General features: G+C 38.1%; 1 protein-coding gene across 2 annotated transcripts in view; it reads right to left on the reverse strand.

The window, feature by feature from the left end:
* Positions 1 to 22,221, reverse strand: part of PPP4R2 (protein phosphatase 4 regulatory subunit 2) — a 54,121-nt gene that overhangs the window by 16,274 nt on the left and 15,626 nt on the right. For both annotated transcript variants that reach the window (XM_082847775.1, XM_082847774.1), the window contains exon 3: positions 1,395 to 1,565. In XM_082847775.1, coding sequence (XP_082703901.1) covers positions 1,395 to 1,565 — 171 coding nt within the window. The remainder of the gene's footprint in view (positions 1 to 1,394; positions 1,566 to 22,221) is intronic.

A 22,221-nucleotide genomic window follows, 5' to 3' on the forward strand; every position in this document is an offset into this window, starting at 1 on the left:
AATATATACATACAGTTAAAATAATTGTCAACAGTACAATAGGGTACACAGTGAAAATAAAGTCTCCCTCCAATCCCAAACCCCCAAGAGCAGCTCAATGATAAAGCTTTAATTTCTCCCAAAAGAGAAGTATTTTGGCAACATACTTAAAACCAAAGCTTAAGAATTTGATATTTTAAGCCAAACTGCTAAGCAGGAGAACATAGCATATAATAAAGGGTTAGGTGATTACACTATCTTGTTGCAAATCCCATGTGATTAAGTAACTGAAGAAAAAAATGAGACCATTTATGCTACCTAAAACTACTCACAAATGCAATGTGATCAAATAAAAACTGCCCCTAAATATGAATTCATGGTTAACATACCCACAATTCATTAAATTAGGTATTGTCATTCCACACTCCAAATTGTTAATGCCAATTTAAATACGGAACAATTCGTGCTTCCCTGGTGGTGCAGTGGCTAAGAATCCACCTGCCAGTGTGTGGGGGGGACACGGGTTGGATCCCTGGTCGGGGAGGATCCCGCATGCCACAGAGCAGCTGAGCCCATGCGCTACAACTGAGCCTGCAAGCCACAGCTGCCGGGCCTGCGTGCCTGGAGCCTGTGCTCCGCGGCGGGAGAGGCCATCACGGGGCGCCCCCCTACGCTCCACGGCAGGTGAGTGGCCCCTGCTCGCTGCAGCTGGTTGGGGGGGGGGGGGGGAAGCACAGCAGCAGGGATCCAATGCAGCCAAAAATAAAAATAAATTAATTAAATACTGAACAATTCAACTTAACAAATACTTCTTCCCTTCAATAAAGGGAACCCTAAAAATACAAAGTCCTGAAAAGGAAGTATTTAAAATAACACAGAGTATGACACACAATTTAAAGGTCAACTTCATTTTAGTGGAGAGTAACTTTTCAGTACAATGTTTTACAAAGGGCTGAAAATGGTTACTTACTGGAGGGAAAAGAGGGACTCTAAAAAAATGTTTTAAAATAAAAAATCACTAAGTAGAATCTTTTCATAAACCGTTGCTTTTCATTTTAAAAGAAATGTTACTTATTTCAGTGATAGGTTCTAGACAAAGTATAAGGATTTATAATATCAAATATAAAACAGAAAGAAAAAATTTTAAAATATTTGATTAATGTTTCCACTGTCTTACACATTTAAAGTCTAAATGCCACTGACCCATATAAACGTGGTTCAAGTTTTTTTAAAAAAAAGCTGTCAATATTTTAAATACTTGTAAGCTGGAAATCAATAACTACTATATAGATCACAAGACACAGAACTTGTTCTAATGGATAATCAGTTATCAACCAGACACATCAAAACTTAAGAGAAAAAATCTGATGTTCTCCTAAAAATTAAACCTAAATTAAGTAGAATTAAATGCATACCCATTAAATCCAGTGACAATTTTCAGTATCCTTTCCTTCATTTCATCAAAGGGAATATATTCGACATTAGGGTTGGGAGGACCTCTTGGTTCAGGAGCTGAAGTTCTGAAATCATCCATCACTTTCTCCAGTTTGAAAATAAAATAGCCTTTAAACTGGGACCACTGAATCCTATAAGCAAAAAATTAAAAAAATATATAATACCATGTAGGGTCACAATTCTTGAAAAAAAGCACAAATACAAAATTTACCATGACACTAATGCTAACAAAATTAAGATCTGGAAAAGTAGTCGTGAAAATGTCTTCGTTCAGTAGTCTGCACCAAGCCTGATCAATCTGACTCACAAGGTCCAAATGGGTTCCATCCAATTCTCCCAAACTCCTGACCCAAACAAAACCTACCTAAATCAGATTAAAATCTTTAAAATTAACTACTTCTGGCTGAAAGCTTATTGTCTAAGTCCCCCTCTCCACATTTTTAAAACATTATCTTGTTCTGACTCTATCTATCCCTCATAACAAACCTAACCCAGGAGGTGTTACTGCCCCCATTTAAAAGCGGCTATTGGAAATTGGCCCAACCTTACATTTATAAATTTAAGTGGACAAATGACTCCATACCCTAAGCTCTTAACATCCAAGGTATAATGCTTATATAGACTAGTAAATGTTTCTTGTTTTTTATCTCTTAAATAGCAAAATAAACTTCAATTTCTCCTTTTTCTTTCAACAAAACTTTTTAGTATTTTGTCATTTAAAAGGTATATATCATAGGTTCTATCCAAGATGTAGCCTGCAATGTAAAAAAATACATAATATCCTTGTGTAATCTTCACATCTGTTCATGAACTTTTAATATAAACATCCTTTTACCCCTGCTCCCTCACATTTTACCACTAATATAAGGATATTTTGTGATACCTGCCTAAATAGCCTAAAGTCTAGGAGATGTAAGAGTCAGGAATGCCAACCATTCCTCCAAACACTATAACCATTACTGGCAGCAGATAGATCTCTTACACAGGAGATGACTTAAGCGAGACAAGACTGCTAGTCTGCAACCACTCTTCCATCCCATCCAGCAACCCTACAAATTAAGGCAGCAGTTCTCAAAGCGAGGCCCAAGAGGTCAAAGCTATTTTCATAAGAATAGAGTTGACTTTTTCACTGAGTTGACATTTGCAATGACAGTAGGTGCAAAAGCAGCAGTGGGTAAAATGGACAACACTTCAGCACAAATCAAGGCAGCAGTACCCAACCATACTAGAAGTAGTCGTTACCTTCTTTATCACCAGACTCACAGTTTAAAACAAAACAAAAAAACCTGTTTCACTGGAAAGTTTAATAAAACAAATTTACTAACTTAATTAAATCTGAACCTTTGAAAACACACACACCTTTTTAATATCCCATGTAACAAGATAAGAAGTATACATAAAGGACTTCTGTTGCATAACAAAACATTATGGACATCTCAAGTCACAAAAAGTTAAATACTGCTGCCGGTTGAATGAAAGCCATTTTTACTTGAAAGGAATGTCAAACAAACAATGCTTATTCAGACCAAGAGAAATTGCTAGACATCACCTCAAAAATGAACATGTGAGTCTATCACTTGAAGAAAATCAACTGCAATACTGGTGGCCACTGATAAAATTTCAACTTCAAAATAAAAAATGTAAAATCTAGAAAATGTTTGTTCTTCACTGTGAGCTTCAAAGGTTCCTGATACATTCCCAAGACATTTCAAAACCTACCACTGTTGATATAAAAAATATTGTGACACGCCCCGCCCCAAAGTACAAGCAACAAGAGAAATAAATTGAGCTGTATCAAAGTCAAAAAGCTGTGTATCAAAGGACACTATCAGCAAAGAGTGAAAAGGCAACCCACAGAATGGGAGCAACTACTTGCAAACCATCTATCTGATAAGGTTTTAATATCCAGGACATATAAAGAACTCAGCACCAAATAAACAGACAACTCTATTTTAAAAACGGGCAGGGGGCTTCCCTGGTGGCACAGTGGTTGAGAGTCCGCCTGCCGATGCAGGGGACACGGGTTCGTGGCCCCGGTCCGGGAAGATCCCACATGCCGCGGAGTGGCTGTGCCCGTGAGCCATGGCCGCTGAGCCTGCGCGTCCGGAGCCTGTGCTCCGCAACGGGAGAGGCCACAACAGTGCGAGGCCCTCGTACCGCAAAAAAAAAAAACACAAAAAAACAAAAACAAACAAACAAAAAAAAACGGGCAGGGCTTGCCTGGTGGCACAGTGGTTAAGGATCCGTCTGCCAATGCAGGGGACACGGGTTCGAGCCCTGGTCTGGTAAGATCCCACCTGCCGCGGAGCAACTAAAGCCGTGAGCCGCAACTACTGAACCCATTTGCCACAACTGACACATCTGCACACCTAGAGCCTGTGCTCTGCAACAAGAGAAGCGACCGCAATGAGAAGCCCACGCACCGCAATGAAGAGTAGCCCCCGGTCGCCGCAACTAGAGAAAGCCCGCGCGCTGCAACGAAGAACCAACGCAACCAAAAATAAATAAATAAAAAGTAAATGTGCATGAATAAGCATTTCTTTAAAGATACAGAAATGGCCAAAAAGCAAATAGAAAGATGCTCAACGTAACTATTCAGGGAAATAAATATCAAAAATCACAGTAAGACAGAACTCCACATCCATCAGATTGATTGTTATCCAAAAAAACAAACCAACCAACCCCACACAAAAAAAATAACAACGACTGCCTGGCAAGTATGTAGAGAAACTGAAACCCATGTGCATTGCTTGTGGGAATGTAAAATGGTGGGGTCCCTGTGGAAAATAGCATGCCGGTTCCTCAAAAAAATCAAAGAATTACCATATTATCCAACAATTCCATTTCTGGACATCCAAAAGAGGTGAAAACAGAAACTCAATCACATGAAACTCACTTATACACAATGGCAGAAACTACCCAAGTGTCCCTCAACAAATGAAGAGATAACCAAAATGTGGTATATACAATAGGATATAGCCTTAAAGAAGAAGAAAATTCTGACACATACTAAAACAATGATTAATCTTGAACACATTATGCTAAGTGAGATAAGCCAGACACAAAAGAACAAGTATTCTGATTCTACTTTTCAAAGGTATCCAGAATAGTCAAATTCAAAGAGACAGCAGAAAGGCATATGCCAGGGTCTTGAAGAAGGGATGGGTGAGATGTTACTGTTTAAAGGGGTACATAATTACAGAAGATCAATAAATGGCCAATAAGCACATGAAAAGATGCTTGACATTATTAGTCATTAAGGAAATGCACATCAAAACCACACGACACCATTTCACACCCACTAAAGTTGTTATAATAAAAATGACAGACAGTGCTCGCTTCAGCAGCACATATACTAAAACTGGAGCGATACAGAACAGGATTAGCATGGCCCCTGTGCAAGGATGACATGCGAATTCGTGAAGCGTTCCATATTTTTCGTGGATGGACCTAGAGACTGCCATACAGAGTGAAGTAAGTCAGAAAGAGAAAAACAAATATCGTATATTAACGCATGTATGTGGAATCTAGAAAAATGGTACAGATAAACCGGTTTGCAAAGCAGAAACAGAGACACAGATGTAGAGAACAAATGTATTGACACCAAGGGGGGGAAGTGGGGCGGGGGGTGATGAACTGGGAGATTGGGATTGACATATATACACCAACATGCACAAAATAGATAACTAATAAGAACCTGGTGTATTAAAAAATGAAATACAAAACTACAGGGTTTTTTCCTGATTATAAAAGTAATAAAGCTCATTGTAGATACGTCAAGCAAAACAGGAAAAATATAAAATCATCTGCAATCTCACCTCAACATGACCATCAATAATATTATTAAGATCCTCCAGAGAGTATTTATGAATTTTCATATGCACTACTTCTTTCATTTTATGTAAATGAAGTTTGAATTATGTACTTTTTTCCACTCAACAATGTGTCGTTCACATTTCCATTTTCGAAATATACTAACTTTCGTTATTCTAATGGCTCAGTCCACTGAATAGATGTATGACAATCTCTTACTGACATATATATATGTGTGTGGGTGTGTATTTCGTTTATCTTTCACAATTAATGAACTAAAACCTATATTCTGGTAAACGTTCTTGTGCATACCAATTTATATTACCAATAAAGGTATATGCAAATACTTCTAAAAAGAAAATGATGGACAATAAACAAGTGTTGGGGGACTTCCCTGGTGGCGCAGTGGTTAAGAATCCGCCTGCCAATGCAGGGGACACGGGTTCGATCCCTGGTCCAGGAAGATCCCACATGCGGCGGAGCAACTAAGCCCGTGAACCACAACTACTGAGTCTGCGCTCTAGAGCACGTGAGCCACAACTACTGAGCCCAAGCACTACAACTACCGAAGCCCACACGCCTAGAGCCCAAGCTCCGCAACAAGCGAAGCCACCGCAATGAGAAGCCCGCGCACCGCAACATATAGTAGCCCCCGCTCGCCAAAACCGGAGAAAGCCCACGCACAGCAATGAAGACCCAACGCAGACAAAAATAAGTAAATAAATAATAAATTAAAAAACAAACAAGTGTTGGGAAGGATGCAGGGCAACTGTTGACGGGAAACGCAAAATGGTGTTGATGGGAATGCAACCTACACATTGTTGATGGATGCAGGGCAATTGTTAATGGGAATGCAAAATGGTGTAGCCTTTTTGGAAAACAGTTTGGCTTGGCAGTTCCTCAAAAAAGAGAGTTGATGTGTGACCTGACAACTTACTCTGTTAAATGAGTGAATTATACGGTAGGTAAATTTTACTACTATTATTTTTAAAATATGGTGAGGGTGATTATCTAAAGCTATCTGCATGACTACGTTTTCCCTCCTTTCCCTAGTCTTCTTTGGGAAGGGGAATTAGAGGTTTAACAAGCAGAGGCAGCATATTATAATCTCTAACATGCCTAATATTAATTTCTGAGTAGTATACAATTGTCAATGGTTACTAAAATTTATCTTTAAATTTCACTAGACTCCCTACAGTCATTTAACTAATACTTAAACACACCAGGGGAGGGTACTGAAATAGGAGTCTTACACTTTTCATTTCTTAAATTAAGAATCTTTTTGTAGTTTTAATAATCACCCACTAAGTCATAACGTGTTTCATGAATTAGAATTTCCATATCACATGGGTTTTTTAACCTACCTTTCCACGAACTGCTTGAGAATCCACCCATGACATCCAAACAACAGCAGCAACACATTAATGGCAATAGGGAGACAAGGAGTGATAGAGACCAAGTAAAGCAAACTATGAGGAGCTTCAAAGACTCTAGGTCACCAATTCTAGGTCAGACGGTAATTAAGTCCCATAAACTGAAATGAATTATGTACAATTTGTGTTTTAAGTTCCAAATGTATCAAGCACAGTTACTCTAAATCAGATCCAATAGATGCAAGTCAAATTCCTATGCCATATATAATTGAAAAAATGCTTCTATAAAATGTGAAAGATAACGCTTTTTGATGTAACACAACTGATAAAAACAAAAGCAAAAAATGCTTCCCTGAAAATTATGTAATTTGAGCACAAAAATAGGCCAAGAGTAAATCAACTAAAAATTTGGCAACAGAAATAATTTTCTTAGGAATGTACTCACAGGACAAGAAACTACAAAACAAACAAACAAAAACCTTATTTTTCACATGAAAATAAAATTATTCTAAACAGATGCTCATGAAACATAAACATGCTTTCAACTTTAAAATCAACTCCTCCACATAAAAATTTCCTCCAAAAATAAAATACATACTCAGAATTTAAATCTACTTTGCTAAAATTAACTCGAGAATTTACTGAATTTCATTACTCATTAATTTTTTAAAGTAACTTCACCTCCCTTCACTTCCTTTTCTTCTCTTTCCCTTCCATTTTTCCCTTTATGCAGTTTCTCCTCTACGAAGGCAAAACAACTCATATCACTAATAAATGCAGCCTCCTTCCAAACACCACACTGACCTTTTTCTTCCACAGGAACTCTCAAGTACTAAAACAAACGTGTTTCCCTCACAATTCTCAGGTTAAAGGTATCTTTCAGAGACTCAAGAGCCGAAAATCCATCTCTTATTTCCCAGCTAGTTCTAGAACATTTTAGTGGCCAGCAGCAACATCTTAATTTGTTGCCCCTTACAGTTCCAAATTCTATTAAGATTACTTCCTACTCAGACTAATTGCTTTCCACACAAAATCTGTGTGGGAAGCTAAGAGAAGAGAGCACAGGAGAGCCCTACACTATCTCCAAGGGAGAGCAGATACTGTACCATTTGTAAACAAAGGGGAATATGGAAAAAAATGAATGAATGAAAACAAAAAAAATTAATAGGGCTGATCACTGACACAAGGTGACAGGCTTTGAATCAGGAGACTTAAAAGTGCCACAGAATTTAGTCGTAACTATCTGACTGGAGCAAACAAAGACAAGTAAATTTAATCTGAATACTGAATTACATGAGTGATAAAGATGGGCAAAAATCAGAACACAACTGCTCACACAAAATCTTGACAACGTTTTTAAGAACTTCCTTTAAAATACAAATCACTAGCTCAGAAAACCTACAAGTGGGGTCCAAACCAAGAGAACATTCCTTGCATAATTTCTTTTGCATAATTATACCTTTAAAATATATTATACTTTATCAATTAATTGAGCAAGCATTAAAATATCAGTGGAACAGAGAGACCAGAAACAGACCCATACATAAATGGAAACTCAGTATATGGGAAAGGACAGATTTTTCAGCAAATAGTCTGAGAAATGACAGAGCTACTACAAAATTTTACTAGAGTTTAAAAATTTAAAAGATATCTGTTTCCCCCTCTTTCTGATTATATAAATAGGACAGTCATTGGAAAAAATTACAAAACATAGAAACAATGAAAATTGTCCGTAATGTGCCCAGTAATTATTACTAAAGTACATGTTTAGTGTATTTTTTCACTAATATTTATTTATTTAAATTGGGTATCCTTGATTAATATCCCTTTGTTTCCCTACCTCATTCACTGTGGGTATTGTCACGGGACCAGTAGTCTGAAAAGTAAGATTTTTAATATATATCACATATGGTAGTACCATTATTTAATAACCACCATTTTAAACAAAGAATTTAGGTTTGCTTCCAGCTCATTACAATTAAAAATAACTGCGTTTAATATCCCAAGAATAAACTTTGTAGGCATCTGTTTATTACCTTAGGATAAATTCCTGTAAGTGGAATTACTGAGTCAAAAGTATGAAATGCAAGAACTTTTGATACATATATTCAAAAGCCCCTCAGAAATGCTGTACCACTTTATAGTGCCATCAGTATAGAAACACCTATTTTATTCCAGTATTACACGCTTTCAAAACTCTGTATATTTAATAGTAGAAAAACACTTTAATTTGCCTTTCATTCACTGCAAGTGAAACTGAGTATTTTTACCTATGTTTACTACCCACAAAACATTTCTTTTGGGTCTGAGTAGGTCCTTTGCAATTCCTCATCCTGCAGTCCCTCAATTTTGGCACCACTGACACTGTAAGCCTGATAATTCTTTGTCAAAGGGGGATGTCCTGTGAACTGTAGAATGGTGAGCAGCAATCCTTGATCTCTACCCACTAGAAGTCATTAGCACCCAACCTTCAACTGCCCCCCAAATTTTGACAATAATAAATGTCTATAAATATTGCCAAGTGTTTCCTGGGAGACAAAAAGTATCCCCAGTTAAAAACCACTGCCTACTCCACCCCTTTAAAATTGTCTTTTTCTTACTCTCATGTTATTACAGAAAAAGTAAAATTACTATGTAACACAAGTGTGAACAAAACTTTTGCGTTCTCATTTTGTACCAACTGCTGCAAAAATAAAAATTGTTGTTTTCATATAAATGTTGAAGTGACACTAAAATATTTATCTAATTGTTCCTATGTTGAAATTATCTTTGAAATGCCATACATTTCTTTGCTCAGAAACTCACACCTGAAGATGGAATGGTACCTGCTCCAAAGCAATAGAATTATGACACAAATTCTGAAGGGAAAGTATTTGGCACTAGAAGTGAAGTTTTCAAATTAAGAGTGCTAAATATCTAATGATAATTGTACACAAAAAGGATCCAATCAGATGGAAAAGAAAGCTTCAGCAGGTAACGCTAACGTTCAGGTAATACCTTAGTGCAAACTTGGGTTTCTTCTTTGGCAACTTGTATATTCATGATAAGGACTCTAACATGTCTAAAGATTCAAGTTACACTCCTCTACTCACCCATCTCTCTCTACCAATTAAAACAAAAAGTTCAAGAAACAGTGTGTTCTGGTTAGCTTGATTTATGCTTAACTCTTAGCTAACCTTTGACCCTTTTTTGAAAATCTTTCTCAAATTTATTAAAAGATCAACACGGATCCTTCCCTTCCACACAGACAGCTGAACCAAACAAGTATGAACCAAAGATAGATCTCCTCTAACAGTATGACTCAGGCTGAAGACAGCCAATTTAGAATTCAGAGGGTACTAGTTTTTTTTAAATAGCACTAGTTTAATGGCTGCAGTGGATCTACCCTCCCTCCCTGCTACTGGAGAGTCACTCTTCTCATTCCATTCACCACCGATGCTATCACTTCTTCCATAATCCACTTGATACTAATGCCAAACTGCCATCAACAGAGATGAGTCCATTCTTTTACCACCACATCTGCCAGAGCCTAGGTAGGCCATGGGCCCTTTTTTCATTCTACAAACTCACAATGTAATGTCAGTGTCAACAGCAGTTAGAAAGCCCAGAAACAATGTAAGACATTGATCCTTCACAAAATTAGTTTGAAAAACAAGATGCATAAACAATAAACAAATAGAAATAAAACAGCATAGACTATCAGATGCAAAGATTTCAGTGATGGTATAATAGAACAAAGAAAACGGAGATGAAATGTAGGTTTAGAGCCATCAAGAAAAGCCTCAGGACAAAGTGGGACTTTAAAAGGTGAACCTGAAAAGCATGAGTAGAGTATGAAAAAGGAAGTGGGAAAGTATAGGACTTAAACATAGAAGGAGTTTAATATGGACAAATGACTTTTTCAAACTCAGCACTATTGACAGTTAGGCTGCAGAGCTCTGTATTGTGGTAGGCTGTCCTGTGCATTGTAGGATGTTCAGCAACATCTGCGACCCCTACACTGTGATGCCAGTAATCCCCATCACAAATGGTGACAATCAAAACTGTCTCTAGAACCTGACAAATGAACCCCGGGGTTGGGGGGAAGGGAGGCTTGCTCCCAGTTGAAAAGCACTGCAATACACAATCTCTTTTGTTGAGAATTACACTGGTTCCTGAAAAACAGTAAGGCTGGCAAAATCAGAGATGCAACACCAAACTCTCAAAAAATCTGAAGAATAAAACAGCACGAATATATATATTTTAAGAGACAGAGGAGAAATTCTAAAATGTACATGAGTCATTCAAAAAATGCTCATTAGCATTAAAATCTATCTCATGAATCACTTCTAGTCGTACAGGAAAATGAGCTGTGGAGATATGATCTACAATTTATTTTTCCTAGGGTGTAGTCTTCTGTTCATTGAGAAAGGTGAAGGAAAAAACACAACAAACAACAGCAAAAAGTCCTTCCACCTGGACCCAGATATCAATTCATGCGGTGCAAAGCAAAGGAAGTTTTAAATATTCAAGTTTTTAAAGGAGATTGAATGAACATACATAAATGGTTTTATAATTTGTTAACGAAATATAAAATGAGTTAACACAGCAGTGGTGGCAGATTACTGTACACTTTAGTACACCGGTTTCATCCTGGAGAATCCTTTTAGAGTCTGAAGGTGAAGCTCAAAGTGTCTTTATAGTGTTTGCAATATTGGCTTTTTATAGTGTGGTATGTATCTATTTTGTGCTATTCCATTTACAGATTATTTTTATTAGTGTTTTGAAGTATGACCCAGAGTTATGCTACCTTACAATTACTAATAAAATATAATTATTTAGAAAGCATTTTTCTCTATCTACACACTCTCAAAACAAAGAAAAAATAATAACCACTAAAAGCATAGTATCTACTGAGAAAACAATTTGTACTCTAGTCTAAGAACTGTCTGAACATGTGAAAAATGAACACAACAACACTGAAATGGATAACCCTTCCTGAGAATCTCCATCTACGTAAGACGAAACTAAGAAGATTAACTGGAAATTTTTTTTTCAGGGAAATGTTTTTAAAACAAGTAACTGACAAGCCCAAAGCTAACATCATGCTCAGTGGTAATTAGCTGAAAGCTTCTCCTCTAAGATCAAGAACAAGACAAGAATGTGCACTCTCACCAGTTTTACTCAACATAGTACTGGTAGTCCTAGCCACAGCAATTAGGCAAGAAAAAGAAATAAAAGGCAACCAAGTCCAAAAGGAAGAGTAAAACTATCTCTATTTGCAGGTAACATTATATTATGTATAGAAAAGTCCAAAGACACAACCAAAAGACTGTTAAAACAAATGAATTCAGTAAAGTTGCAGAATACAAACTCAAGATAGAAAACTCAAGTGTGTTTCTACACACTAATAATTCACTATTGGAAACAGAACTATCCCATTTACAACAGCATCAAAAACAATGATATACTTAGGAATGAATTTAAGCAAGGAGGTGAAAGATCAGTACACTGAAGATTTTAAGACACTGATGAAAGAAAGTGAAGACACTTTCAAATGCAAAGATATTCCATGCTCACGGAATGGAATAATATTGTTAAAATGGCCAAATACTACCCAAAGCAATCTACAGATTCAATGCAATCCCTACCAAAATGCCAATGGCATCTTTCAGAGAAACAGGAAAAAAAAATCCTAAATTCGTATGGAACCACAAAAGACTCTGGACTGCCAAAGCAATCTTGAGAAACAAGAATAAAGATGGAGGCCTCACACAATCTGGTTTCAACTATATAACAAAGCTATAGTAATCAAAACAGTATGGTAGTGGCGTAAAAACAAACAGATCAGTGGAACAGAACAGAGGGTCCAAAAATAAACCCATGCATGTATAAATACAGTCAATTAATTTTTGGAAAAGGAACAAAGACTATACAACGGGGAAAGGATAGTCTCTTCAATTAGTGGTGCTGGGAAAACTGAATAGCCACATGCAGAAGAATGAAACTGGATCACTATCTTACACCTACACAAAAATCAACTCAAAATGGATTAAAGACTTGATCGTAAGACCCAAAACCGTAAAACTCTTAAACATGATTTTTTGGACCTGACTCTAAAAGCAAAGGCGAAAAATGCAAAAATAAAGAAATGGGACCACATCAAACTAAAAAGCTTCTGCACAGTGGAGGAAACCATCAATAAAATTAAAAGGCAACCTATGAAATGGCAGAAAATATTTGCAAAGCAGATAGCTGATAAGGTTAACATCCAAGATATACAAGGAATTCATACAACTCAATAGCAAAAAAAAAACCCCCAAAACCTTATTTTTAAATGGGCAGAGGATATGAACAGAGATTTCTGCAAACAAGACATTCAAATGGCCAAGAGGTACAGGGAAAAGTGCTCAACATCACTAATGCTGAACTGTACACTTAAAAATGACTATATGTCGATTATATCTCAATAAAGCTAGTGGAAAATGATTAAAATGGTAATTTTTCTTTTTTCTTTTTTTGCGGTACGCGGGCCTCTCACTCTTGTGGCCTCTCCCGTTGCAGAGCACAGGCTCCGGACACGCAGGCTCAGCAGCCATGGCTCACGGGCCCAGCCGCTCTGCGGCATGTGGGATCTTCCCGGACCGGGGCACGAACCCATGTCCCCTGCATCGGCAGGCGGACTCTCAACCACTGCGCCACCAGGGAAGCCAGGTAAATTTTATATTATGTATGTTTCACCGTAGTAAAACAGAATATAAATTTAAATTGCCATATTTAAAAGATACTACTTTTCAAACTGAGAGAGCCTCATAAAGGCTGACAAATAGATTAGGGGGTCAGACATCATAGTAAAATTGCATAATTCTGGAAACAAAAAAAAGACTCTGCAAAACTCCAGCGATACAAAACAGATTACATACAGGGCTTCAGACTTAACAACAGTGCAGGAAGAAAGCAACAGGAAAATGCCTTCAAAATTCAAAAAAAAAACTCTTTTCAACCTAGAATTTTGTACTCCAACTATCCATTTAAGTAAATGGGTAGGGAAAAAAAAAACATTTTTGTTGAAAGTACAAAAAAAGATGTTTTTCCTATCATGCTTTCTCTCAGTCCACCAAAACAATGAAGTAAACCAAGAAAGAGAATGTGACATGCTATCAAGGAAACTAAAGACCCAAGAGGAGAAAGTGAATTTCAGAATAATGATAAAGGCAGATTCCAAGAGCGGAGGAATAGGGCAGGTCTAAGAGCAACCACTCCAGAATGGAGCAGTTAAGAAGGCTCCACAAGAGATTTTTAAAAAAATATAAAATTGGTAGAAGACCTAATATGTCATATTTTGCAATGAGATCTAAACAACTAAAGTTTGGGGTGGAATTAGCCATAAGTATACAGAAAATTAAATGGAAAACATAGCATTCACTAAGACAATGTGTGTAACACATGCTGAACTGACCAAATTTTCAATATAATTATACTGAAGACATTGGGCAATGGAAGTGAGAAGTATGTATGTATGGAGTGAAGGGGAGGAAGTAAAAAAAACTAAATCCTCACTGTGATTATTATGAAATCAATAATTAATTCTAAAAATTTAAAGAAAAAAGGGATTTTCTAAGACTGTAACTTAGAAATAGGCAGATTAACACCCATTTCCCCAAGAAAACAATGATTTTAAAGTGGTTATCTCTAGGGAATAGGGGAAAAAAAGGAAAGAACACAGAAGACTTTTTTCTGTTCCTTTTGTCATATTAATAAACTCACTAAATCCTGTGCATGTAAAACTTCGATGAAAGTAAAAATCACATGGTAAAAAAAAAAAATTAAAAAGCATTGGTGCTAGAGTCTGAAAGTTTGGTTGGGTTCAAATTTTAGTTCAGCCACTTTTTCATTTGTATGACCTAAGAGAGATAACTCCAGACTCCCTTTGTTTCCCTTCTCTAAAATGGAGGTAACAGTATCTACTTCACAGAACTGCTGTGAGGATTACATTAGTGTAAGCAGACTGCTTAGCAAAGTGGCTGACACCTAGTAAGTACTCAATCAATGGCTGTTTGTCCTCAAGAAACTCAGGATGTGGAGAACATCTGAGTAATACTGCAGAAATATGCAGAGTTTTCCAGACGGCTTTCCAGGTGTAAAAATGGATTGGGACAGTGAGAAAGACCTCTTTTAGGGCATAAGATGGTTGAGCTTATCTTATATACTCTCACATAACAGATATATAACAAATTGAGGCCATCTCTCCAGCCTAAGAGCACTTCTAGAGCCTCTTTAATTATTCCCTTCTGTTAGAGAAAGGAGAAAATTTACCCAATATTCCTTCTTCACCCATTCACAAAATTATTTCCTTTTAAAAAGTAAACATAATACTTTAGCTAATGTAAGAATTTAGAACAGGGAAAAAAACCTACACTTCACCCAGCTTTGTCAAACCTTAGCTAGTCATATTTTTAATAGTTCTAAACTAGAAGATATTTAAATATATTGCACTTACTGCAAAAGTTCTTTGACTCTACCAGTACCTCCAATCCATTGATCTTACCACCTTTTTACTGTCCCTCACCACCTTCATTATCAAGATTAAATTATAATTAATCATTAACCATTAGTCATCCCCTTGCATACAGCTGCCCTCTCCGGCTTCACTGTACTCACAAAGTCAACTTTACTAGTAGGTTAAAATGCAATCCCCACCAAATCTGTGCCTATACAGCAGCACACATGGGCACAAACACAAAATTAAAGAAAAATGAATCACCATGCTGGCTTGTTTCAAGTACACTACCAGATTAATATTTTATTTCCCTAGTTTATCCACTTCCAGACTATTCTAGGTAACTATTTCATATCTTCTCTCTCCTCAAACCCCTACTGAGTTCTCCCTCACTCTCACAATTAATGACCTTGAATTTCCAGAGTCCCACCACATTTATCCACCTACTAGTAGGCTCATGCACACCCCGAATTCCCACCTGTTATAAACTACCCATGTTCTCATCTACTTACATGCCAGATTCTCCATTTGCACACCTGCTCAAGAGCATCACTTGTGTAATTCTCCCCTTTCTTCTATCAACCATATCAACTTTTTAAATCTCTAATGGATCATTTCCACTACCTTACAAATACATCTATATTTCTCCCATCTCAAAATTTTGTTCTTCCCTCCACTTACCCTCCTAGCTCCCCCATCATTTATTTGCTCTCCTTTGAAGGAAAACTCCTTGAAATAGTTGTCTCCCTCCCATTATCCCTCAAACCCACTCCAAACAAGTTTTCACTCCCACCACTAAAATTAATCTGTTCTTATCAAGGTCATCAATTACCTCCATATTGCTAAATCCAATGATCATTTCTCACACCTCATCTTAACAGCATATAAAGAGTACTTCACACAGTTAGTTGATCCTTCTTCCTCAATTACTTTCTGATACTGTCTTTTAACTTGCTGATCTTTCCTACTCATTGTCCTTTTCTGGTTTCACAAAATGCTCCATGCTGGAGTAATCCAAAGCTCAACCAATCAATTCTCTGTCTACACCTGGTGATACTGTCAAGTCTGGAAGTTTTAAATACTATTTGCCCATGAAATCTCCTGATCTCCACATTCACCCATTCAACCACCTGCTCCACATCAAAATAGCATTCAGCATGTCCAACAGTGAACTGCTGGTCTTTCCCACAAATTGCTCCTCACACACCTTTTCCCATTTCAGGTGTGAAGAAATTCCATCCTTCTAGCTGCTATGGCAAACCGGAGTCATTCCTGACTCCATTTTTTCTCTCACACACCACACCCTATCTTCAGGAAATCCTGCCAGCTGCACCTTCAAAATGTATTAAAAATGTTGACTAATTCTCACCACCTCCTACCACTTAATCCACCTCTTCAAAAACACTATTATTTTCAATAACTGCTGCTTCTAGTTTACTTTACCTAAAGTCTATTATCAGCACGGCCGTTCATACAACTCTCTTAACACTTAAGTCTGACGATGTCACTTCTCAACGCAAAACCCCACACTGGCTGCTGATTTCACTCAGAGTAAAGTCTAAAAAGTCCTTACCATGGTCCACATTGCCTACATGATTTGACTCCAATCTCCTTTAACCTCTCTGATTTCCTCTGCTTGGTCAGTCTACTCCAGCCACAGTGGCCACCTTTGTTAGTCTGCAAAAAAGTGAGACACACTCCTTCTTAAGGGCCTTTGCACTGGAAGTCCTCTGCCTGGAATGCTCTTCTACTAAATATATGCATGGCCAACTTCTTGTCTCGCTCAACTGTCACCTTCAAAATGAGGCTTACTCTGACCACCTTATTTAAAAGTACAACTACCTCTTCGGGCTTCCCTGGTGGCGCAGTGGTTGAGAGTCCGCCTGCCGATGCAGGGGACACGGGTTTGTGCCCCGGTCCGGGAAGATCCCACATGCCGCGGAGCGGCTGGGCCCGTGAGCCATGGCCGCTGAGCCTGCGCATCCGGAGCCTGTGCTCCGCAACGGGAGAGGCCACAACAGTGAGAGGCTCGCATACAGCAAAAAAAAAAAAAAAAAGAAAAAGAAACTTTCTAATAAAACCATTCAAACTGGAAACTAAAAAGCAAAGCTGATCCAATTACATTTGTAAAGGGCTACTGGCATTTCTTTTTCACATATGCCTGAATTTAATTCCTCAGAACACAAAGGTTTGCTCAAGTATGCTATAGTTTTTTCTGATGACTTTTTTTAAAGCTACTATTAAATTCTCCTTCTTTTTTATTTTACTGAAGTATATAAATATTAAGCATATTTGGGGGCACAGAAATGGGAGTGACTTTCACTTCTTTTATGAAATACTGCACTGTTCAAATTGTTTTAAATAAGGTACCCTATCCTGATCTTATAATTAAAAAAAAAAAACATTTTAAATACTCGGCCACATTTCTCAACACTACGCCTCACACCAACACCAAATTCAATAATTTTAAAAATTACCACATTTAGAAAACTTCATTCCATTAATGCGATTCTATAATTTGAAGTTTTTGTACAGTTCAACTACAAATGTTTCAAAAAGCAAAACCTTCAAACAATCACAAACAAGAATATGATTTTATCCACAAATCCTCATACCAACAACTTTTAAAGACTACCAACTAAATATAAAAGGAATATACTTTTAAAATGTTTAAAACCTTTTCTTATTTGAAACATACCAACACTTAAATCAATCTACTTACACTGTAAACTCAGAAGCCTTTCTTTTAAAATAATTCTTCCAAACTGTCTGTACTACCCATCCAAAACACTTAAATATGTACTTTTCCTAAACCTTCAAAGAGCTAACAACACTGTACTAATCAAATCTAAATCAGGAGAAACTGTAAGACTCTCCATTATTTTAAGAAAACTGGGACACTATTGACGTTTGAAAGACATTCAGTTTCAAAGATATAAAAATGTGGAAAAAACACACGCTGATGAGGAATATTTACAAAAAATTAATTTTAAAACGTCTTTCTGGGTAGCAAAGAGATTCTAGGATTAAACTGTTAATTTAATAAAATTTGTAATTATGTCAAAATTTTGAGGTATATCTGGAATTTATATACATAGCATAAAAAAATTCAAAAAGCAAAATCTTAAAGCAATTTCAATTTTATTCCCATCTAATCTGACCAAGCTCTACTGCACTTCACACATTATTAAGCTAGTATTGACACTAAAGCTTTCACCTCCCCACCCAAAACTTAAAAATAGAAATGTATATCAAAAATGATAATTACTGAATCAGATTACTCTTACAGCATATGCTGACTTAAGGAGCAACTGAAAAAAATTACTCTTAAGGAACTACACATTTAAGTTTCCCAAGTCCTAATTTTAAAGATAAACTTAACACATAGTTGATACTGGCAAATACTGATAAAAGCAGTTGAGCAAAATATTAAATGAAATATAACACTTTTAAAATAATAAACACTATAACGGACTGTGGTTTGTGTGCTCACCAGTGCATCCCAAGGTACCTAGCACAGTACCCAGATAGAATATATGCTCAATAATCAATTGTTGACATCTCAATAAAGATTTGAAGGAATTTAAGCAAACTTGATACACAGAAATTACACAAAAACTAACTTGAAGAACAGTATATAACAAAGCCAGAAAACTTCACACCAGCATTTTTTACATAAAATGTCACATAATATGCATTTACTATCACACACTATGCATTCAATAAATCCCAGCCCCTTTTCCTTCCACTTTCTTTTTAACAGTGTACACCTAAAATGTTTACTTCATAAAACTCAATTAACATCAAAACCTTTAAGAATACATCTGCATAAAACAATCCATATCTGAATGTAATCAGTAAAAATAAAAAGACATACAAATCATTGACGAATGTTACAGACTGTGTTTGTATCCACCCAAATTTCTTTTGTTGAAGGCCCTAGCCCAGTGTGATAGCATTTGAGGATAAGGCCTTTGGGAGACAATTAGGTATGAGTGAGGTCCTGAGAGTAACACCCTCCTGATGGGACTACTACTTTTAGTAGAAAAAATGGGGGGTGTGGAGGGCAGGCAGGAGAGCAGTCCCCCAGGCCCCATCCCCTCCATGTGTGGCCACAAAAAGAAGGTGACCTTGGGCAAGCCAGGAAGAGTTCTCACCAGAACCCAACCATGCCAGCACTGTGAGCTCAGACTTCCAGCCTCCATACTGTAAGAAGATAATTTCTGTTGTTTGAGCCACCCAGTCTACGGTATTTTCCTACAGTAGCCCAAGCTAAGACAGCAAGTCTACTACTTTGAAGGAACAGTGACATATGATACAGAAGCATATAATGATCAAAAAACAAATTATGGCCTCTAAGGGCCTAGCTTGGTAGAAGAAATAATACTTATATTAAAGTACCCATACAGGGACTTCCCTGGTGGCGCAGCGGTTAAGAATCCGCCAGCGGGGGCTTCCCTGGTGGCGCAGTGGTTGAGAGTCCGCCTGTCGATGCAGGGGACACGAGTTTGTGCCTCGGTCCGGGAAGATCCCACATGCCACGGAGCGGCTGGGCCCGTGAGCCATGGCCGCTGAGCCTGGGCATCCGGAGCCTGTGCTCCGCGGCGGGAGGGGCCACAGCAGTGAGAGGCCCGCGTACCGCAAAAAAAAAAAAAAAAAAAAGAATCCGCCTGCCAATGCAGGGGACACGAGTTTAATCCCCGGTCCGGGCAGATCCCACATGCACAGAGCAACTAATCCCGTGAGCCACAACTACTGAGTCTGCGCTCTAGAGCTAGCGACCCACAACTATGGAGCCCGCATGCTGCAACTACTGAAGCCCATGTGCCTAGAGCCCGTGCTCCACAACAAGAGAAGCCACCACCACGAGAAGCCCATGCACCGCAACGAAGAGTACCCCCACTTGCCGCAACTAAAGCCCACGCACAGCAACGAAGACCCAACGTGGCCAAAAATAAATAAATAAATTTACTTTAAAAAAAGCCAATTGATGAAACCATTAAAAAAAAAAAGTCCCCATACAGAGTAGAAAATGGTAAAATGCAGACTTTAGAAAGGCAAGATTACTATCTTGTTTTAAAATCTAGGGAGGCGTAAAAACAAGCAAAACTGACAAAGGATAAATAGAATTTGCACACAGGAAAAAAAGGGAAGAGAGAAAGCAAGCAAACTCAGAATTTTCACACATACACAAAGCTCAAAATTCTGATACCAATATTATTTTCTATTTTTTTCTAAAGAAAAGAATATTTCTTTAATAGATGAAGACAAGATTCTTATTTTTCTCCCATTTAGATATTTAATCCAGCTCCTAACTCTGCGACACGTTTTAAGCAAGGCAATTTCAGCACGCTCAAAGCCTACAGAACCACAAGTGGAAACAGACTAACAGAAAATATGATCAATGCATGTCATAAATATGGTAGTTTCTATGGAGAAAAGGAAATCCAAGAGAGCTTCTCAGGCGATCTGTATGTATTTGAATGGAGCTGTCTGAACAGTCTTAAAAGACAAGTTGAAGTTATCCCATGAGGAAGAATGTCAGAGGCAACAAACAGAAAGAGGCTATTAGAGGGACTTCCCTGGTGGCGCAGTGGTTGGGAGTCCGCCTGCTAATGCAGGGGACATGGGTTAGGGCCCTGGTCCGGGAGGATCCCACGTGCCGGGGAGCAGCTGAGCCCTTTCGCCACAACTACTGAAGTCCGGGAGCCTAGAGCCCCTGCTCCACAACAGGGACAGGCCACTGCGGTGAGAGGTCCGCGCACCGCAGCGAGGGGTGGCCCCTGCTTGCCGCAGCTAGAAAGGGCCCGCGTGCAGCAACGAGGACCCAACGCAGCCAAAAATAAATAAATAAATTTTTTTAAAAAACAGATGCTATTAGAATTTAATACTAGCAAAACAGAGCACCGCATACTCAGTGAACTGCAAGTCACTTGGCAAAGTTACATACAGTGGCAAGAGACAAATTGGAGAGGTAAAAAAAGCCCAGATCAAGAAACCAGTATAAAGAATAAACCAGTATTTGCCTAACTAATAGGATAAAAGTATAAGAATGAATGATACAAACTAGTAATGCTATACAAGGGAGAATTCAAAGGAAACAGAGAGACAATACATCCTAGTTAGAACAGTCCTAGTCTACACCTGGTGTTCTGCCCAGTTTACCATGTGTATCATATTTAATGAAGTATTATTAATAATTACACTAGGGACTTGCCTGGTGGCGCAGTGGCTAAGAATCTGCCTGCCGATGCAGGGGACACGGGTTCGAGCCCTCTTCTGGGAAGATCCCACATGCCGCGGAGCACCTAAGCCAGTGTGCCACAACTACTGAGCCCACGTGCCTAGAACCCGTGCTCCACAGCAAGAGAGGCCACTGCAATGAGAGGCCCCCACAACACAGCTAAGAGTGGCCCCCGCTCCCCGCAACTAGAGAGGGCCCGTGTGCAGCAATGAAGACCCAATCCAGCCAAAATAAATAAATAAATTTTAAAATAATAATAATTACATTAAAATATGCAGGTTTGGTAGACCTCTCTACTTTGTACCTCCAATTTCTCTCACCTTGTCAGGCTGTTTTTGAAATGCATGAGTAATGAAGAGAGTCCTCACTTTAACACAGTTAAAACTGAAAAATGACAGAAATCTTTCTCACCTGTTCCAGGCTCAACTTAACCCTTCCCTTGCAAAGACAGTATGCAGCGGGTGGCTATGGCTGCTAACTCCTTTGGAGCTGGGAGAAGTGGTCAACACTGCTGCCACTAATGTCCCATTGGTGTACTGACCAGGTGTGTAGTAATCTGTGACTTTGTGAGATACACATAGCTGCCAGGCTATCAGTCAGCAGAGTTCATGGGTAATTACAGATTAGGTATATGCAGAGCAGTTAATTAAGACACAAAGCTAGCAATCCACCAACGAAGTGAGAAATTCAAGGTTCTCTCTCCCCCCTACACATATAAGAATGGTCCAATGAAGCTAATGGACATATTTGTGCAGTAATAAGAACTATGTGCAAATCAAAACTACAATGAGACATCATCTCACACCGGTCAGAGTGGCCATCATCAAAAAATCTAGAAACAATAAATGCTGGAGAGGGTGTGGAGAAAAGGGAACACT

Source organism: Leucopleurus acutus, assembly GCF_964270905.1.
Source record: "Leucopleurus acutus genome assembly, chromosome: 10".
Taxonomy (NCBI): domain Eukaryota; kingdom Metazoa; phylum Chordata; class Mammalia; order Artiodactyla; family Delphinidae; genus Leucopleurus; species Leucopleurus acutus.